This window comes from Salvelinus alpinus, chromosome 5, assembly GCF_045679555.1.
Source record: "Salvelinus alpinus chromosome 5, SLU_Salpinus.1, whole genome shotgun sequence".
Taxonomy (NCBI): domain Eukaryota; kingdom Metazoa; phylum Chordata; class Actinopteri; order Salmoniformes; family Salmonidae; genus Salvelinus; species Salvelinus alpinus.
Window position 1 is genome coordinate 44,337,760 of NC_092090.1, and position 21,826 is coordinate 44,359,585.

At 46.1% G+C, this 21,826-nt stretch overlaps 1 protein-coding gene across 1 annotated transcript in view; it reads right to left on the reverse strand.

The window, feature by feature from the left end:
* The window catches only part of LOC139576225 (neural-cadherin-like), a 188,249-nt gene that overhangs the window by 89,526 nt on the left and 76,897 nt on the right, over window positions 1-21,826 (reverse strand). The window contains exons 2-7 of the mRNA XM_071402025.1: window positions 14,060-14,257; window positions 13,319-13,544; window positions 11,467-11,671; window positions 8,151-8,262; window positions 6,067-6,316; window positions 262-404 (exon numbers count right to left, since the gene is read on the reverse strand). Of these exons, the coding sequence (XP_071258126.1) occupies window positions 262-404; window positions 6,067-6,316; window positions 8,151-8,262; window positions 11,467-11,671; window positions 13,319-13,544; window positions 14,060-14,257 (1,134 nt within the window). The remainder of the gene's footprint in view (window positions 1-261; window positions 405-6,066; window positions 6,317-8,150; window positions 8,263-11,466; window positions 11,672-13,318; window positions 13,545-14,059; window positions 14,258-21,826) is intronic.

Here is a 21,826-nt window from a genome sequence, read left to right on the forward strand (position 1 = left end):
AATTAGTTTAGGCCTTTAACACAATTTTCGATTTCAAATTGCTTCCTTGGTGGACTAAAGGCGGGACATTGGAGCAAACCTTTTGATGACATCTGTAATGACAAAACCAGCCGCGCTCAAAATGAACAACAGCTAAAGTGTATCTCGTGACAATTCCTTTCACCGATCTAGTGTAATATCCACAAGAAGGGACGGGGAAGAGGGAGAGCAGCAGGACTTACTGAGGAAGAGGAAGGGAGGGGTGTAAACAATATGTCTCACCTTTCTGGCTGTCGATAACAAAGTTGCCCTCGCCGTTGCCCGTTGTGATTTTGTAGGTGATTCCATCGCCGTCGGGGTCCTTGGCAAGCACCGTGGCCACCAGCGTGTTAGGCCCGGCGTCCTCCGAGACGAAGGTCCGGTAGCTGTTGACAGAGACAGAGAGACATCCCAAAGTCAACACCTTCCCTCGCGTCTCCCCAGCGACAATCCAGAGTGTGAGAGCGAAAATGAGTGAATAACACACCAGCCTGCGGACTTGTCACATTTGAATCACTTTAACGTTTCAAACAGATTTACGAATGCATTATGAAGCTGTTGTTGGGAGGGTAAAAACACAATTGGTTGAGTGTCTGATATGTTGGGCCTGGGTGGAGACAATTTGAGTTCTTATTCCTAATTCTATGGAGACAGCAGTCAGTAAACAGCTGTTGGCAGCCTGTCACAGTGGAGAGGTAGCACAAAGTGGCTGGGGTGGAGTGTGAAAGAACGAGTGACTTGGATGACAGAGTTGTGAGGAACTCTGGAGAGAATCAACCAAGCCCAGCATGTCACACAAACACACAAACAAACCCCTACTGTATACTCTAGATATAACTATACAGTACACACGCCAAATACAGAATACACAAATAATGGATGAACACCTTAATCTCACACCGCCAGTCGCGTTCTTTCCCCCTGGTTGATTCACACACAAAGGCGATTACAGACGGGCCGCGGTAAGCGGCGAAGGTCTCATAGACTTCAACTGGAGTAGGCTGCCAGGCGGCAAAACACGAGCAGTTTTGCAGGTGGCCGCGGCGGTCCCGTAAGCGGCGCTCGAGGCGCCAAACGATGAATTTGCTGAAGTCTTGAGCGGCTCCGCCGCGCACGGTTCACCGAAGGGCGTCGTTCGTCTTGTCAACCAATCAAACAATGCGGTTCAACAACAACGCGGTTCAATTTCCGTTTATCACAACCCATCTGTAAGCGGCTTAATGCAATTTACACCTAATGCACATACGGTACATGTCAGCTAAACAAAACTCATAAAGACCAAACCAAACATGTGTATCCTAACACAGACATTTGTATTGCCAAGTGAGAGGGCTCCTGTCATCCATGTACATTAAAAAAATGACCAGTAAGTAAGCCTTGTCCGAGCCAGAACAGCCAATAGGGGTAGCAGCCTATCTCCTGTTTACCTAGCATGAGGCAGCTTGACGTACAGCACACCCCATAAACAAGACGCTAGTCTGTCATAAGGCCTTACCCACAATCCATCTCCTGAGTGCTGAGTGCCGAGCAGAGAGGCATCAGGTCCCATTTGTTGTTGTATTTGGTATGACCCCCCCAAACTTGCAGTTTCAGGGCTGACACTCAAGGCCACTGATTATGCACATACTGTATATTACAGTCCACAAAATGACAATGAAGACACAAAGCTATATAGGAAATAGGGATTGTGCACGATGGAGGGCAGTTATGTCTGTTCTCAGTCTATTCCATTGGCTAACCCCTAGACTGAGAACCGTAGAGCAGGCTCCAGGACTGGCTATGTGATACAAGCTCCCGATAGTAATGACAGAACAGAAGATGATCCAGTACTGCTGTTAAGTAAATAGGATTCATTTTATACCTACAGTAAACTAACTATACTGTACAGTTTGTGGCCTTCAAAATCTAGCAGGCCTGTAATGTAAAGAGCACTTCCAGACCTTTACACTGATCTGAGAAAAAACAAACAATTTACTCTCCTCTACACAGGAACACGCATAAAGGTAAACAGACGTCCATGCTCCCACTCCCACAGACTCCTACTCATCCCCCATTCTCAGAATCACTTGTGCTGTGTACAACTGTACACACATAAAGAACTGTATTTTATTTCAAGCAAACAGTCATAGTGATGCAAAAACAAACACATTCACACACACACACACACACATTCACACACACACACATTCACACAGACACATTCACACAGACACACACACAGAGATATAAGCCCCACGGGCTTCCCATCTGTCTCTTTCACCAATCACCCTCCCGCCTCATCTATATTGAAATGTTCCCGTGGATGTGAGCGCGTCTAACAGCGGAAAGACAAACAGGGCCTCAATGTGGGCACAGTATGTTGTCGTTCATCATTCCTCCCACGCTCCACTCCGCTCAGAGCTAGTGGACGCAGAAACTAGACAGAGGAGCGACTCACTCTGACAGACTGACAGAGACGGACTCTTCTACCGAGCCAGCGTGCTCTGTACGTCCGTCGGTCGGTCTTGTCTGTCTGTAGTCTGTCTGTCTGGAGTCCGTCGGCCTTGTCTGTCTGTAGTCTGTCTGTCTGGAGTCCGTCGGCCTTGTCTGTCTGTCTGCTACCCTCTCCTCCACTCCTAAGTCAGTAGAAAATGATTAATTTTGCTGGGTGGAGAGGGAAAAAGCACTCACAGCATGAGCATGCCTCTGAGAACATTTCCTTTATGTTCCTTTCCGCCCTTGCCAGTGGATGGAAGTTGCTCAGAATTTCTCTACAATGAAGATCTACTGTATATTACCCAATCAAGATATAATTTCTTCGGGCAGAAATGGAACAAACTTTTCATGTGTCGTCTATTGTTTACACAAGAGCATTATGCACTTTCCATTTCCATGGAAACCAACGTTCCAGTTTCTTTCATTTGATTTGAATTGATTAGGGCCCTGTCAAGTTGTATTTCAATAGGAATGCAGGCATGACTGTATGGAGCAACAACTTATGATAACTTATGCAGAACAAATAAAGACGATAAAAAGTCTTAGAAAAGGATTATCAACTACAATGATACATTCAAAATGAAAAACGAATTCAACTGATCAGTGATCGTGTCAAATCAGTTGTCTGACAAATGGAGAGAGGTTTGGGAAAGGGAGGAGAAAAAGGAACAGAATGATGGTGACAAGGAAGCAGAGAGTAAGATGGACGGGTGTCCGGAGAGTGACAAAGGTGGAGAGAGGGGACCGGTTGTGCTCGTCATCCGGTCCTTTCCCACACAACTGATTGATGGGCAACAGAGTCGTGCCGACAGGCATTTCATGCTTGTGACTTATGTCCCCGCTTGGAGACGCCCCCCCCCTCAACCCCCTCACCCCTCCCCATGCCACCTGCCTGCTCCAACACCCACCGCCACAGCACAACAGACACCTGCGACCTGTAATCTGTCACCAGCCTCAAAGAGCCTTCGTTTCCCATGATGAGATGACACCCTCGTACACCCCCCCCCCCCCCCACCCCCCCCCCCCCCACACACACACAAGACATCTCTCAAAGACCTTATTCTCACAGGCTCCATTTTCTCGAAAGAAAAAAGAGAGGATCCACCACACCACAGCGCCTCTCCATCACCTCCCTCCGCCGCTCAAAGGTTGTCGCGCACCGACTCTGTCTGCTGTCCCTCTCTCACCTGTCGCCGTGGACTTTGGCCCAGGTGACGGGGTTCTGACACAGGACTGACTGACAACTCCCAGGCGGGGCCTCCATGTTGTGGGAGAGGCAGTGAGTGAGTGAATGGCGAACGCGGCAGGCGCCTGCCCAGGCAGACAGACAGCGGTTGTGTATTCCCCTCACAACGCCAGCTCTCCCGCTCATTATCTTACCCCATCAATCTCATTTCAACCCGAACTCCAGCTACTGCTCCATCAGAGTCTTCCTACGTCCTCCCTCCCGTCAGCCAACCAGCCAGCCCGCCTCTACCACACCAGAGACACGGACGCTCTGTCACCCTTAACCCCGTTTCCCTCCACAATGACTGACATCAGCCGCAATATAATTAGCCAATTTACCCAAAACATCTATTACATATTAACGACTGACAAAACACACAGCGCCGGACCGAGGCTTGTTGTTTGTGCTCATTAGCATCTCTCTATCTTCTGTAACGTCAACAGATTGCCGGGGCTCTGTGAGTACATGTATAAATATCTCTCTGCCTATCCAATTCACTCATCACTCAGGTTACTGTCGGCCAGCAAACAATCCCTGTAATGATCTACTTAGTGTACACCGGGCTGGGTGACAAGACTCCTTTTGTCGATTTCACCAGCAACACGTCATTTTCGAATGAAAACCTCGTAACTCTATTTCTGGCTTTTTTTAAATATATATATATATATTTTTTTTTACATGTATTGAAAGCAGCGACTCCCCTCAATATTCGCTGAACATTTCAAGAGCCTCGGCCGACGAAAATGTACTCAAAATATCTTCCGAAGTTTCGTTGTATGTTCGTTAATAGGAAAATATGGTGGTTTTTTTATTTCCTGAAAAGTTTGTTTTGGAGATGAGGTTTTCGTCTGATAGCGATGAACAGCAAAGGGGAGCGAACCGAGTGGCAAAAGGAACTGGCTGATCCAATTGAGCCCAATAGAAATAACAGTCTGACGGCCATCACAAAGTTACTCAATTAATACCAGACACCCTGCCCTGTTTCATTGTTTTATACATTAAAGAATATCTGTAGACTAACAATGACAATTCACTGTAGATCTCTGTAGAATAGACAGAGCATGAGGGGAAACTGGTGATGCTCCTGCTGACAGGAAATCAATTCTTCCCACAAAACCCCCAACAGAGACACACAGCAATAACACACACACAGTCGCACACACAGCCTCCCATCACACATAACCCCGCACACAGACCCACACACAGCCTCCCATTACAGCACACAGAATCCCATCCACCTACCCACACCACAACATTAATCCCAACAACTAAACGCTAAGTCGTCTACATAGAGCATCCATATCAGCAATTCATACCCAGCCACACCCACACACTGGGTCCATGCCACTGTTCATCAGAATGATTCAAACAGACATCCCTGGTGGGCAGTTGGTTCTCCCTCTCCATCTCTCTATCCCCCTACTCTCTCACTCTGTCTGACTCACTCACTCCATCTCTCCATCTCTCTCAACTCTTTCCCTACCTCTTCATCTCTCTCTGAAAAACAAACGTGTACTTCAGCACACACACACACACACACACACACACACACACACACACACACACACACACACACACACACACACACACACACACACACACACACACACACACACACACACACACACACACACACACACACACACACACACACTGCCCTGGTGCTGGAGTTATTCTCTCCACGACAACTAAAGGCATGGCTGATTGAACCTGCCTCACCAATCTGCAGAGCTAGCTGACAGAAAATTGTCCAATTAAAAGAGCCACAGGCCAGAGCAACGCCAGAGGGGGAAAAAAAACAGCTCAATGTATCACAACAGATCGGCCCGGAACAGCAGGGTAATGCGGCATTTAGAAAAAGGACTGTGCGGATGAGCTAATACAGGGCAGGAAACATGCCCAAGAGGAACAGGACAGATAGAGATGTTTAAATCCCAGTTTCTGTTTCTTTTTTTGTTGTTGTGTGTTTTGTTTTGAAGGGGGTTTGGTTGTAGACCTGCGGCAGCTGTAGGGGATTTGGGGAATTGGCAGCCATGTGGAATTCTGGGAAACTGCAGCTGCACTGGATTGTGGGAGGAGGCAGCTGTGCAGAGCAGAGGAACGTGAAATGGCATGGCCTAGGCTGACAAATAGGCAACGGGTGAGGGTTATCAACAAGAAGAGCAGGCAGGGTGGAAGGAACATTATGAGAAGAGAAGGGAGATACATGAATAATAAAAATAATGAGATAGGTGTTCTGCTTAGATGTTGATGATGATGATAATGGCCATGATGATGATTGTGATAACCACGCTCTTACTTATGACGTTAATGGTGATGAAGAGGAGAAGCAGTACTGTACTCACACATGCTGGGAGAACTCGGGGACCTCATCGTTGACATTGGCCATGCGGATGCGTACAGTGGCTGTACCTGTCCGGGGCACATCTCCCTTGTCCACAGCCATCACCACAAACTCATACAGGTGGTTGGGCCTCTCATAGTCCAGCTGCCCCGCAGGGAAAATCGTGCCGTGGGGAGAAATGCTGAAGTCTGGGCTCATAGTGTAGTAGGACAACTCAGCGTTCAGGTCCGAGTCACAGTCACTGGCAGACACTAGAGTGAGGGAGAGACACGGGGGAGAGGGGAGGTTAGACAAAGACATCTCTCTGTATCCTTGAACATCATCTAACCATAACTAATATGTCCAACACGTGACCCTAGTCTTAATTACTGTTGTTTTTCCAGGCATGTTCACACATTTCTGTAGCGCGTCAAATTGAAGGTTAGGAATAGCATTTTCCCAAATGTCTCTTTTTGTGTTGAAAACATACTGGATTAGGGTTACGGTCAGAGTGATTGCCTTGCTAAAAGAGAGGGCTGTGTCTGGGACTGGGATCAGCATATTTTCCGCTAACTAGTCCTTTTCACCGGGAACTCCTGCATTCTGCTATTCTCCTTAGATTGCATTCGGTATACTCTCTACCTCACTGTGTCATGTAGACCAACAGCATCCAAGATACAGGAGGTTGGTGGCACCTTAACTGGGGAGGACGGATTCGTGGTACTGACTGGAGAGGAATCATTATTCTGAGCCGTTCAGCGGCCTCCACCGAACCAACGGGAACCCAGTTCGGTGGATTTAAATGTCACCAACAACACTGTCAAATATGAGCATTATCCTTGATGACACATATCCATATATTGTGGAAGACTTCTGAAATCAAAGTCAATATTTCATTTCCTCAGGATGCACTTGCTGATTTAGCAATGAGGGTCATTTGAATATCCATCGATACTGAGCCAGTGAGGCTCTAAAAGGATTGCTGGGCTAACTGACAGCCTCCTGTGGTCTCGTTCCTCAGCCCTCACCACAGAACAGAGCTATAGGAGACATAGATGAATAAACCATGTTGTGTGGTCCTGTTTACCATGTCGCTATCAGCCTAAATGCCTAAATCCATGTATATCTAATCTTTCAGATCCACTTCAGCCAATCCCAGGGCTTGTTGCTGTGGCCTGGGCTAGCCCTAAAAATGGAGCCGGATGAAGTTCAGTGTAAAGTCTCTCTCTCTCTCTCTCTCTCTCTCTCTCTCTCTCTCTCTCTCTCTCTCTCTCTCTCTCTCTCTCTCTCTCTCTCTCTCTCTCTCTCTCTCCCTCTCTCTCTCTCTCTCTCTCTCTCTCTCTCTCTCTCTCTCTCTCTCTCTCTCTCTCTCTCTCTCTCTCTCTCTCTCTCTCTCTCTGTGTGACACAATCACAGCCTCCTGTTCGGACCCCACTAATCCCAGAAACAAGAGCCTAATCTCGCCTTCTTCACCTTAAACCGTCGGACCAACACACAGGGAATTTAAAAAAAGAAGCTTTCATTGAAATTTCATTGAAAGCTTACACGTCCCCATAGATGTGAGCCAGATATGGCGTTCTCGCGGCTGCTTAAAAGTCTGTAGGAAAAGTCCTGTTACGTTCAGATTCATAGCGATAATTGCAGTGTGTCACATCCGCCGGTAGGTAGGTCCCTATGCACCTGTTGAGCATAGCAGGCACACCACACCTGCTGGGGCTCCTTTACCAAACACACCTGCCTCACAGCGGCCTCACAGCGGCCTCACAGCGGCCTCACAGCGATGTCTGCCAAAGAAAGGCTGTTCATCACCAAGGGTACACCTCTGGTACTACGCAAATCAAGTACAGGGAGAGACTTGATTCAAAAAAAGGTTGCTGATGTTCACATGTAAGTCCTCTCCTCACCCACCAGCATGGTGAACATAGCACTACAGGATAACACAGAACTCCTGTGACTACACTAGAGAGAATATGTGGAGCTTCGTGTGGTCTTAGGAACAGAACTGTATGTTGTCCCTGGCCATGAGATGGCCATTAGAGCAGGGGGTGGAGGTGGAGGGGGGGGTGGAGGGGGTGAGAGAGAGTGTACGCGTATCGCTCCACTCACCTTGTAGCAGAGAGGTTGCCGTGGTTACAGTCTCCGGCACACTGTCTTTGCTGTAAATGGACTGCAGGAACTCGGGAACACAGTCATTTTCGTCTGTGATGATCACACGCACCTGTTTAATTAGGAGAGAAAATGATTCATATGTGATTCAGTTTAGAGAGAGCGCGCGAGAGAGAGAGAGAAAGAGAGAGAGTGAGAGAGACAGAGAGAGAGAGCGAGCGCGAGAGAGAGAGAGTGTGAGTGAAGGAAAGAGAGAGAGAGAGAGAGAGAGAGAGCGCGAGAGAGAGAGAGAGTGTGAGTGAAAGAAAGAGAGAGAGAGGGGGGGGGTACATTATTCTCCTCCTCCAGGTAATTTGATAGTTATCTTTAGGCCTTTGATAGATTAATTGTTAAACCTAATGAACTGTCTTACCATGAATTGCTTTTAACAGCTCAGCTAATACAATCTATTTAAACTGAGAAGAAAGTGAGCTAGAGACACAGAGTAAAATGTGAGTATCGTACAGTTGAAGGTGAAGTATAATACATCGCAGGGCAGAAAGGTTTGAGCTTGGGCTGTGCCAGGGAGCAAGAGTCATTCATATCTGGGCTTCTGAAAGTGTCTGATTGTGGCCAGTCTGGGGAGAGAGCCAGTAATCGTCCCTGGTGTTTATCACAGGAGAGGAAAAGCTGCTTTCAGTAGATTGCCCTTTTACTACTAACAGTCAGAGCCATACTCCATAGCACTGGGTAAGCAATCCCCCAAGAGGTTCAACAGGGTCAGAAAAAGAAGGAAAAAAAGATGGAAAAAGAGAAGAGATGCTCTGCTGCTGCTATTTCCTTCCCCGTTCCACCCCTTCTCCTCCTCCTCCTCCTCTGCCCTTCCTCTCCTCTGCAAGAGGAGCAGCGAGGTAACAGGGGATTACAGCGTCCTCCTCACTGTAATTCACACTCATACACCAGCCACGGAGAGAGAAGAAAAAAAATGATCACACAAAATGAACATAATCCTCCAAATCCACACCTTTCCCCTCCCTCATTACACCATGCAGTCAGCGCTTAGCGGTGTGCTCAAAAGGTGTGCGTTCGTAAGCGCCTGTTCTTTGTTATCTGCCGTGAGCAGCAGTTACATCCCTATCCTGGCTCGGAGGGACACAGACTTCACCGATTTACATAGAGGCTAGGATTGCTTACCCAGGCCCGTTAATAACCCAGCTAGCCACCAGACTGAGACCTGTAGTGTGGCGACTCTTGGTCCAAGTGAGAGGGTCTCATGATCAATACCAGCAGTGAGACACAATGCAGCCTCGGTTTCCTCCTGTGACTACTAGGAGAGAACCACTGACATGAGATACAGTGGGTTGCCGGGCGAACACGGCAGCCCCATGGCCAGAGCACTGCTCTGCTCGACCATTCATTAGGGGGGGGGGTAAGGAGAGCTGCCTGCCTGCATTAACAGCTGTTCTCTTCCAGTCCAGAGCCTGCAGCTAAGGAGCAGAACACTCAGTCAGACTCGGAGCGTTCTTCCCATGTCAGAGTCAGAACGCTCACTGAAGAACAAAACAACATCAGCTGACCCCCTTTTAACACACACCAAGACCACGGTGCCAAAGCACACAACTGTTCTGTTAGAAGAAGCACAGTAACGTGAGCTCCCTGAGGCAGCTAGCGAGGAGAGAGAGAGGGTTGTGCTGGGCAGTGCAGCGATGAAACAGAGGGCTGAATTTGACGTTAGAGCCAGTCAGCTCTGATAAGGCTGAGGACCCATCGGCATGTTGTGGAGGGGCTGGGGCAGGTCACTGCCTGGTTAGGTAACTAATGGTGCTACAAAGTCTTTGCTGCAGTAGGAGAAACGCCTGGAATTTTAATTTACAAAGCGGATTCAAAGTTCAGGGCCATTTCACAACTCAGTCTCTTCGGAGGCAGCTTTGACTGCTTGACTGTTTGGATGTACATTTTTTGGAGGTATGTGATGAACGTTGAACAGCTGTACCCTGTGGCATGGGCAGGACAGCAAGGGTTGGACAGGGCAGGACAGGAGCGTGGGCAGTCGGAGCAGGGCACGAGCACGGGCAGCAACACATCTCCCTCCCTCCCGCCTCTCTCTGTATCGCTCTCTCCCTCCTCCCTTCCCCTCCCTCCAGCCTCTGCCTACCTTTCTCTCTCCCTCCCTTCAGAATCTCCCTCCCTCTCTCCCTTCCTCTAGCCTCCTTCTCTCTTCCTTTCTCTCTGTGTCTGTCCGTCCGTCTCTCTCTCTTGCTCTCTCTCTATCTCTCCGGCCCTCTCCCTCCCTCCCTCACTCCCTCTTCTACCGCACCAGGCATTCACTGAGCACTCTTTCTGGACATAAAGCTCGCAGGATTAGACAGATCTCAGGAGCAGCTGCCAGTCTTTTCTCTCTCCCCCTCATGTTTGTTCCCACATTTTGTTTGGCTCTGTGCTCTACTGTTGTGCCTCAGGACAGGGAAGACCAGTGGATGTCTGAGCAGTGAAGATGTCTGTCTTTCTGCTGACGTTAACGAGGCATGATGCTCATGTTGAGGCGGGGCACCACAGAAGAGAAACACTGGGAGCCATTCTCTAGTCTCTCCCCCAGGTCCCCCATCCATGTTTAATTAGCAGTGAAGGCTGGGATATTTCCCCAGCACTGAGACAACAAACTAGACCACCCAACATCATACATGTTCCCATTCGTTTTGTTCATGTAGCCGTTGCCCATGTGTTCTCTCTGTTCAAGCATCTTAGCAGCTCTATGAATTGATATTCATAATCAGAAGGATAACCTAGCGAACCCTGTGAGAGGCGCTACATTCTGTGTGTGTGTGTGTGTGTGTGTGTGTGTGTGTGTGTGTGTGTGTGTGTGTGTGTGTGTGTGTGTGTGTGTGTGTGTGTGTGTGTGTGTGTGTGTGTGTGTGTGTGTGTGTGTGTGTGTGTGTGTGTGTGTGTGTGTGTGTGTGTGTGTGTGTGTGTGTGTGAGAGAGCTAGAGAGAGAGAGGGTCTGGACCCATATACACACACACACACACACACACACACACACACACACACACACACACACAGAAAGACGCATCATGCAGGCTCTTTCAGTTGCGGAACACTTGCAGGTTGGACACTGCAGGAATGTTTTCACAAACAGCCACATTATAACAGATCATGTCACTCTTATTATGTCCCTCTTCCAGTGTTAGATTCCATTTATCCATCTCCCCTGTTCCATGTACCCAATGATTCTCAATGATTTACCCCCCCTCCCCCCCTCTCACTCTCTTTCTCTCTCTTATACACACACAAACACACTGAAAGCTAGGTAATCATTCTGAATAGACATTGGACCCACCTCAGCAGCGCTGCTCAGACTGTCCTGGTCCTCGCTGGCCCTGACCATGAGCAGGAAGCTGTGCTGGTCCATCTCAAAGTCTATGGTCCTGGTCAGAGTGATCTCCCCCGTGTCCGCCTGCATGCTGAACAGACTGCTGGGATTGATGAGCAGGCTGTAGCTGATTGGTTGCTTCTGGAAGGACATGGCTGGAGTTGCCAGGAAGCTGCCGGAGAGAGGGTCGGGAAAGGGAATTTTCTATTTATTTATTAGGATCCTCATTAGCTTACGCTCATGCAGCAGCTACTCTTCCTAGGGTCCACACACAACATTACATAATATATAACTTTAATAGACAAGAACAGCTCAAGGACAGAACTACATACATTTTAAAATTCCCGTGCTGACAAAACACTGAGAAAATGATTGATACGTGATTCAGTTTAGAGAGAGAGGGAAAGTGAGAGAGAGAGAGAGCGAGAGAGGGAGGGAGAGCGTGTGAGTGAAAGAAAGAAAGAAAGAAAAAAAGAGAGAAAGAGAGAGAAAGTAAGAGAAAAATGGAGAGAAAGAGTGTGAAAGAGAGAGAAAGTAAGAGAGAGAGAGAAAGAGAGAGAGAGAGAGATGGTGAACACATCTAGCATGGTTATTCAGTTTAGCGATGAGACAGAGAGACGGGAAATGTAGAAACAGGACAAATGTTTTCTGGTGTGTGTAATGTGTACCACAACGGCAATGGAGTTATGTGTTGTGGTACACATCCCTCAGGCACTCAGCAGGAACAATCACCACAGATGTTACTCTTTCAACTGATGGGTGCGTGATGTAAGTTCCTGTCAGTCAAAATAGAGAAGCAACTGGAGAGATTATAGGAGGCAGGAGGCCAAAGGTCAAATCCCTTACAGTAACCGCCACAGGCTATAATATAGAGTGTGTGTGTGTGTGTGTGTGTGTGTGTGTGTGTGTGTGTGTGTGTGTGTGTGTGTGTGTGTGTGTGTGTGTGTGTGTGTGTGTGTGTGTGTGTGTGTGTGTGTGTGTGTGTGTGTGTGTGTGTGTGTGTGTGTGTGTGTGACAAACAATCATTGGTAAAACATTGAATAACTATGTAGGCATGATTTATATGAACTTATGGCTCAATGCATAATGTTTTATGTATGAACATGTCTGAGATTGTGTGTATGTGCACTGTTAAAGTGTGATAATGTGTGCATATCATTGGCAATCGGTACTATGGTTATGCATTCAAATTATTTGTGAGTACAAGTGAATTATATTCATGCCGACTTGTTTTTTTAAACTAAGACCTTCATAACTTCTGGTTTTACATTATGTGTGTGTATGTACGTGACTGTCAGCGTTTGTGTGCATGTGTGCAATTGTTTGTTTGCGCGTGCGTATGTGCGTGTGTGTGTGTGTGTGTGTGTGTGTGTGTGTGTGTGTGTGTGTGTGTGTGTGTGTGTGTGTGTGTGTGTGTGTGTGTGTGTGTGTGTGTGTGTGTGTGTGTGTGTGTGAGCCTATGTGTGCGTGTGTGTATGTACGTGTGTGACTATGCATGTGTGCACATGTGTGAGTTTGTTTGTGTGTGTGTGTGTGCGTACATGGATGCGTGCATGAGGGTGTGACTTTGCATGTGTGAGACTCAGAGGAATCTGGTGGGAGGAGCTATCGGAGGACGGCCTCATTCTAATGGCTGGAATGGATTTAATGGAACGGTATTAACTATATATATATATATATATATATATATATATATATATATATATATAACAATTACAATGAGCCTGTCCTCCTACAGCTCCTCCCACCAGCCTCCTCTGCTTCGCATGGGAGTATGTGCGACTTTGCATGTGTGTGTGTGTGTGTGTGTGGTACTCACGGCTGTCCCTCTGGTGTGTTCTCAGGCAGTGAAATAGTGAAGGATGCGTTGGAGAACTGTGGCGCTCTGGCTCCTGCTATGATTGACACTACCACTGGGGGACTACGGCTACCCAGTCGGTCAGCAGCCACCACTGTCAACAGGTACTCTTTGTCCCTCTGAAGTGGCAGCCCCGTGGTCCGGACATGACCACTCTTTCTGTCCACCTCGAAACGCCCGTCACCACCTGCAGATAGGAGGCAACGGAGGAGTTTATATTCTAAATATATATTTGGAGGTATTTTCTGACTAGAAAGGGAGAGAGAGGTCATGTTGAAGGGCAGTAAGCCAGATTTCAACCTATGCTGACGTGTGTGCAGGAGGCTGGACCAGCCAGGCCACAGCAACTTTTTTTCCTGTCATTCATTCATGGAACAGAACATCCGGTATGTTCCATATTAGAGGGACAGCTGCAACAATGAACCTTTTAAAACGCATTGAAAAGAAAGTTCAGATGGAATCTAATATTAGAGTCATTGATGCACAGATTCACATATACAATGCCACCCACAGGCAATTTCATTCTGCCGAACTTCGGCAATTGTACACATATGACATAAGATAAGGCACATGTTTATAAAAGCATTTATAAAAGCATTTATAGAACCATATAAAATAATGTTTTTTTCTCTTTCTATTACAATGCTGCCAGTTGATGTACTCAATGAAATTGTGCTCAATCACTGGACAGGAAGCACCTACCATCAGACAGGAAGTACTCCACCTCCCCGTTGTTGCCCTCATCTCCGTCCTGGGCGTAGAGCTTGTAGACCAGTGACCCGGCCAGGGCGTTGGGCGATACCACTGCCAGGTAGGGGGAGGGGACCATGGTCCATTCCGGAACATTGTCATTCACATCAGTCACCGTCAGCTCCAGCCGTACCAGGTACCAGTCTGGACCTGTAAAGGAGCGGCAGAGATTGTTCCTCTGTAGTTCAGTTGGTAGAGCATGGCGCTTTGCAGCGTGAGTATAGTGGGTTCGGTTCCAGGGACCACCCGTATGTAAAATGTACGCATGCATGACTGTAAGTCGCTTTGGATAAAAACCTCTGCTAAATGGCATATACAGTGGTTATTGAAAGTCTAAACACCCCTTGGACAGTTTTTCCCCCCTACCAATCTACACAACATACTTCACATTTAAAAGTGAAAGAAACATTTTAGAAAATGTTCCAAATGAATAAAACAAATTAAAATAAAGATGTATTGATTGCATACAGTATGTTAATACTTGGTGGAAGCACCTTTGGCAGCCAGTACAGCTTTGAATCATTTTTAATAAGATTCTACCAACCTTGCACAAATATTAGGGCAACATATATACCTTGTGTTTGAGAAAATTGCTCAAGCTCAGTTAATTCGGTTGGGAATCATTGACGGGCAGAAATATTCCAAACTTGTCTCTGTATTCAAGCAGATTTAAGCCAGGACTGAGACTGAACTACTCAGGAACACCTCTTTAGTCATTCTGGTGTGTCTTTGGCATTAAAATGTGTGTTATTGTCCCCCTGAAAATAAAACTATCTAAGGGTTAGGTTTTCAGAAGTCTAAGATGAGTTTTCCTTTAACTTTTTACCTGGGCTTTTGTTACTTTCATATTTCTGTTGATCCTAAAAAACTCCCCAATCCCTACCGATGACAAGCATACCCTATAACATAATGCTGCCACAACAATACCTGAAAACACAACAATAGTTGAAACTACAGAGGATAAACCACATTGCGTTCACTGCACATTGCTGGCCTGTATGTCAGTGAAAAGAAAGAAGCCCGTGATCAAATCATCCACTCCAAATCATCCGTTCTGTTTGCAACAGGGCCGTTAAAGGAGCATCAGAAAATGATTCAACTTCATATGTATCATCTCCAGCACCACTCCAACATCAACATATGTGAAAATGAAGCGTTTCTATGTTTTGTAGTAAAAAATGTAGTCGGAAGAAAAAGTGTTTCCCATGACATCATCAGTGTGCATCCTGTTATTTAAAAAAATACAAAATAAATGATGAGTAGGCATTGCCTACTAATAGTCTACTAATTGGTTGATGATGTCATTGGAAACACCATATTCCTCTATATTGTTTACGACAAAACATAGAAACGCGCCTTTTTGACATATGTTGATGTTGGAGTGATGCTGGAGATGATACATATGAAGTTGATTTAATAAAAAAAATGATTTTTATTTAAGTTGTACTGCAAGACAACATGACAAAGAAATCAACTTTTTGCTTAAATTAAAAACCACAGGATTGGGTCAAATCCAAAACAACACAGAGTGAACCCTCTGCATTGGCAAGTATTGTGGGTGGCAGCATCATGTTATGGGTATGCTGGTCGCCGGCAGGGACTGACTGGGGAGTTTGTCAGGATCAAAAGAAATATGAAAGGAGCGAAGCCCAGGTAAAAAGTTAGACAAAAACCCGCGTCAGTCTTCTGAAAACTTAACCCTGGGATAGAGTTTATGTTTTTCAGCTGGACAATTAGAAACATTTTAATGCATGAGTAGTCCAGTCTCAGTCATGACTTCAATTTGCTTGAATATCTGAGACATGGTTTTTGACCAAAACAATGGATATACATTATGTGGTGCAAAGTGTTGTGCAAAGTTGGTAGAATCTCATTAAATCTCATTAGCAAAATGTGAAGGCTGTGCAAGGGGTGTGTAGACTTTCACTAGGCACTGCATTATATGTTGTATGTTGTTATTATTATAGAGATTGACTAACACATTCACAGAGTCTTAGTCCTAACCCAGATTCATACTCCCAACCAGAGGGAACTCTGAGTATCCATGAGGTTTGAGAGATTTTCAGAAACAGAATAACCATACAATACTGGACAGTGTTATAACACTACCATAACAGGCTATGAGGTACTGTACATGAACCAATCATTAAGCTCTGAAAGCCATTAGGCTACATGACAATACAATTATCAGCCATTAGTCCAATTTCACGTAAAGCCATGCTAAAGGATGTTAATGTGTTGTAACGCGTTAACAGAAAACAGCAATCACAATTGAAATCACACACACACACACACACACACACACACACACACACACACACACACACACACACACACACACACACACACACACACACACACACACACACACACACACACACACACACACACACACACACACACACACACACACGCACGCGCACACATTTACAAGCATACACACACATACACTACACACACATACACAGGACACACACACGCACACGCACACATTTACAAGCACGTACACACACACACACATACACACAAGCATACACACACATACACTACACACACATACACAGGACACACACACGACCACAAACAATCATGAACAGAAAGACGCATCATGCAGGCTCTCTCGGTTGCAGAACACTTGCAGGTGGGACACTGCGGGATTATTTTCACAAACAGCCACATTATAACAGATCACGTCTCTCTTATTATGTTCCTCTTCAAGTGTTAGATTCCCTTTATACATCTCTCCCCTGTTCCATGTACCCAATGATTTTCCCTCTACGCTCTCTGTCTCTCTCTCGCTCTCCTTTTCTCTCTGGCTCTCTCTTTCTCTCCATCTCTCTGTCTCCTTCCCTCCTGCAGCTGTCAGGTAGAGGAAAGCAGGTGTTCTGTCAGGGGCCATGAAAGGGCCAATCACCAGGGGAATCAAAGAGCCCAAGACGCTGTCATTCTGGTTCCCTCTCTGACAGCCTGCCAGCTATTTATACCAGTCAAAGAGAGACGGGGGGAATCAGAGGGAGAGAAATAGGGTGAATAGGAGAAGAGGAAAAAAGAAACAGAGCATCATGAGAGAGAAACAGAGGGAAAGAGGAAGAGAGAGAGAGAGAGAGAGAAAGATTGACAAGCGAAACATGGACAAGTGCAAGAGAGAGAGAGAGAGAATGCATGATACACTGTCACCTAAGTGATCCTAAAACTCACAATAGCCAACTAGGATAAGGCAGCAAGGTCGGTTATGCCTTACAACCGCCAATTACAATCAACCGTGCTCCGTCTGCAGACTGAAAATAACAGTACACTAGTCTGAGATAAACTATATCCCCTTAGATTATCTCTCATCTGATTATGTGTCTGTCTGGGAAACAAGACAGAGACAGTCACTTACCACCAGGCACCACATGCCGGGGATGTGCCCAGTGATGCCCACTCATGAAGGCAGACATCAGAACACCTGCTTGCCCAGGAAAATCCAACCTACCACCTGCTACCAAATGTACCACAAATGACAACAAGCTATGTATTCATAGGTTATTATCATATTATTACTATTGGGAAATGCCAGGTAGCAGATTATACTAATGGAAATTAAAATAAGGTTGAATCAAATGATCAGGTCCCTTTGGAAAATAAATGGTAAAAATCTAATGACAGCGAAATATGTGGTGGCATGACTTAAGACACATGGAGCACACTGCACTCACACAGCTTCAATTCTATAACTGTAACTGTTCTCTAGTTAATTAAATAAAAGCAAAAGATGGACTCAATAATGCCACCCGAACACCATTTTCATTGTGGTTGCCACAGTTTTTTTGATGTACTCTAACTTATTATAGATTTGAAAATTGCTTTTCAGATAATTGAAAATGTTAAAGCAGCAATACAGAAAAAGCATGTGGCAACAGAACAATTTAGACAGAGGTACGGGGATAGAGTAAGATTGAGAATGGGAGGGAATACGACAGAGGGGGAAACAAGGGAGCAATTCACTACGCTGATCCTCAACACAGGGGCCCCACAAGTGTGCGTGCTCAGCCCCCTCCTGTAATCCTTGTTCACCCATCACTGCGTGGCCACGCACGCCTCCAACTCAATCATCAAGTTTGCAGACGACACGGCAGTGGTAGGCCTGATTATCAACAGCGACTAGACAGCCTACACGGGAGGAGGTAAGGGCCCTGGCGGAGTGGTGCCAAGAAAATAACCTCTCCCTCAACGTCAACAAAACGAAGGAGCTGATCGCGGACTTCGGGAGACAGCAGAGAGAAGATTGAGGGGGGTAGAGGAAGATTGAGAAGGGGAGGGAATAAAACAGAACACAGGTGAAAAAGTCCTAAGAAAAATAAGAACGGAGCAGCAGAGCAGGATTAAGACAAAACCCACTGCGTGAGAAATGGCCCGAAGGTTGTTATGGAAACAGACAAATAACAAAATCTGGAACAGGCAGCAATTGCATAAATCAATGGAATTAAAGGGACAGAGACAGAAAGAAAGGAAAAGAGAAGCACATCTATAAAATAAAAATAGAGGGGAAATAGGAAGCTGGACGTTTTCAGAAACCGCAAATAACGATCCTGCTGCACTTGAGTGTCCGTGGTTCATGGAGAGTTTCTAATGGTTGCTCTCTGCTGCTATAACATATCCAGATTTAATTGGGAAAAAGACAAGAGGGGAACAAGGATAATATGAAAAGCATAGCAGGGAGAAAGCATTATTCATATAATAAACCGGGAGGCTAACGGCCAACTTCCAATATGTCCATCCAGAGACAAAAACACTCTCGCGCAGGAATAATGATCATTACAATAGATGAGATATCCTAACGAGGAAATATTGGTCCATGTCAATTGTTTGTCTTCATTCATTGTAAAGCTGTCCACTATGAAACATGATAATTTAATGACGGTTCAATAAATGAAAAACAATATGAATATGCGTCGGGCTACAGTAGTGAATCAATCTACTAGCAACACTGATTAATGAACTCCAAATGATGTAGGTGCTACTTACAGTTGAAGTCGGAAGTTTACATACACCTTAGTCAAATACATTTAAACTCAGTTTTGCACAATTCCTGACATTTAAGCCAAGTAAAAATTCCCTGTCTTAGGTCAGTTAGGATCACCACTTTCTTTTAAGAATGTGAAATGTCAGAATAATAGTAGAGAGAAGGATTTATTTCAGCTTTTATTTCTTTCATAACATTCCCAGTGGGTCAGAAGTTTACATACACTCAATTAGTATTTGGTAGCATTGCCTTTAAATTGTTTAACTTGGGTCAAACGTTTCGGGTAGCCTTCCGCAACCTTCCCACAATAAGTTGGGTGAATTTTGGCCCATTCCTCCTGACAGAGCTGGTGTAACTGACCAGGTTTGTAGGCCTCCTTGCTCGCACACGCCTTTTCAGTTCTGCCCACAAATGTTCTATAGGATTGAGGTCAGGGCTTTGTGATGACCACTCCAATACCTTGACTTTGTTGTCCTTAAGCCATTTTGCCACAACTTTGGAAGTATGCTTGGGGTCATTGTCCAATTGGAAGGCCCATATGCAACCATGCTTTAACTTCCTGTCTGATGTCTTGAGATGTTGCTTCAATATATCCACATAATTGTCCTTCGTCATGATGCCATCTATTTTGTGAAGTGCACCAGTCCCTCCTGCAGCAAGGCACCCCTACAACATGATGTTGCCACCCCCGTTCTTCACGGTTGGGATGGTGTTCTTCGGCTTGCAAGCCTCCCCCTTTTTCCTCCAAACATAACAATGGTCATTATGGCCAACCAGTTCTATTTTTGTTTCATCAGACCAGAGGACATTTCTCCAAAAAGTACGATCGTTGTCCCCATGTGCAGTTGCAAATCGTAGTCTGGCTTTTTTATGGCGGTTTTGGAGCAATGGCTTCTTCCTTGCTGAGCAGCCTTTCAGGTTATGTCGATATAGGATTAGTTTTACTGTGGATATAGATACTTTTGTACCTGTTTTCTCCAGCATCTTCACAAGGTCCTTTGCTGTTGTTCTGGGATTGATTTGCACTTTTCGCACCAAAGTACGTGCATCTCTAGGAGACAGACTGCGTCTCCTTCCTGAGCGGTATGACGGCTGCGTGAACCCATGGTGTTTATACTTGTGTACTATTGTTTGTACAGATGAGCGTGGTACCTTCAGGCGTTTGGAAATTGCTCCCAAGGATGAACCAGACTTGTGGAGGTCTACAATTTCTTTTCTGAGATCTTGGCTGATTTCTTTTGATTTCCCCATGATGTCAAGCAAAGGGGCACTGAGTTTGAAGGTAGGCCTTGAAATACATCCACAGGTACACCTCCAATTGACTCAAATGATGTCAGAAGCTTCTAAAGCCATGACATAATTTTCTGGAATTTTCCAAGCTGTTTAAAGGCACAGTCAACTTAGTGTATGTAAACTTCTGACCGATTGGAATTGTGATACAGTGAATTGTTGGAAAAATTACTTGCGTCATGCACAAAGTAGATGTCCTCACCGACTTGCCAAAACTATAGTTTGTTCACAAGACATTTGTGGAGTGGTTGAAAAACGAGTTTTAGTGACTCCAACCTAAGCGTATGTAAACTTCCGACTTCAACTGTACATTCAAACATAAAAACAACTTAAAACAGACACTGACACTGAGAATGCATTTCCTCAGCTAGCCTAGTATGTCTGGAGTCTAGCCTGAGAGAAACAAAAAGCCCAACAGCAACAACAAAAACAAAGACAGCCTGATGTAGTTCATAGTGAGCTCAGTGACCTAATCCACTGGCTGACCTGGGATCAGAAGAGAGATGACCACACGTGACAGGTGAAGAGTCTCCTTCCATTAATTGGCTTATGTGGAACAGACTCCAGGGGCCGTGCTGTGAATCACGCATGAGATCCAAGCCAAATGTAGGGATCTCAGGAAGCGCCAACGCCAAACTTTTGACAGGGCCACGAATCGACAGGGGCCACACTTTTAACTGGTTCTGAATAAATTACTGCACACTCTCCACTTGTCACCTAGCTGTTTCTTCCCCTATTCCGGACATTGTTAGCGAGGGTGCTTAGCGTGACCCCAATCAGCACCTGGCTCCCTCTATCCTCTCTGCCCTGCGTACTGCTGACAGAGGGAACACAGGCACAATTACTGTCTCTACCAGTCTAGGAAGAAGGGAAGCTTTCTCATTCTCTCTACTCCCAGCACTGCACGCTAACTACAGGAGTCCCTGTTCTCCCGGGAACACAGTTCTATCACTTTACAGCACAGCAGATGGAGAGAGAGAGAGACAGAGGGAGTGAAAGTGTCTGTGTGCGTGTGCGTGTGCGTGTGCGTGTGCGTGTGCGTGTGTGTGTGTGTGTGTGTGTGTGTGTGTGCGAGAGAGAGGAGTGAGGTATTCCTCTGGACAAGAGGAATACCTATGTAAGAGTGCTGTTCGTTGACTACAGCTCAGCCTTCACCATAGTACCCTCATCATTAAGCTCGGGCCCTTGGTCTGAACCCCGCCCTGTGCAACTGGGTCCAGGACTTTCTGACGGGCCGCCCCCAGGTGGTGAAGGTAGGCAACAACACCTCTTCTATGCTGATCCTCAACACAGGGGCCCCACAAGGGTGCGTGTTCAGCCCCCGCCTGTACTCCCTGTTCACCCATCACTGCGTGGCCACGCATGCCTCCAACTCATTCATCAAGTTTGCAGACAGCACAACAGCGGTAGGCCTGATTACCAAC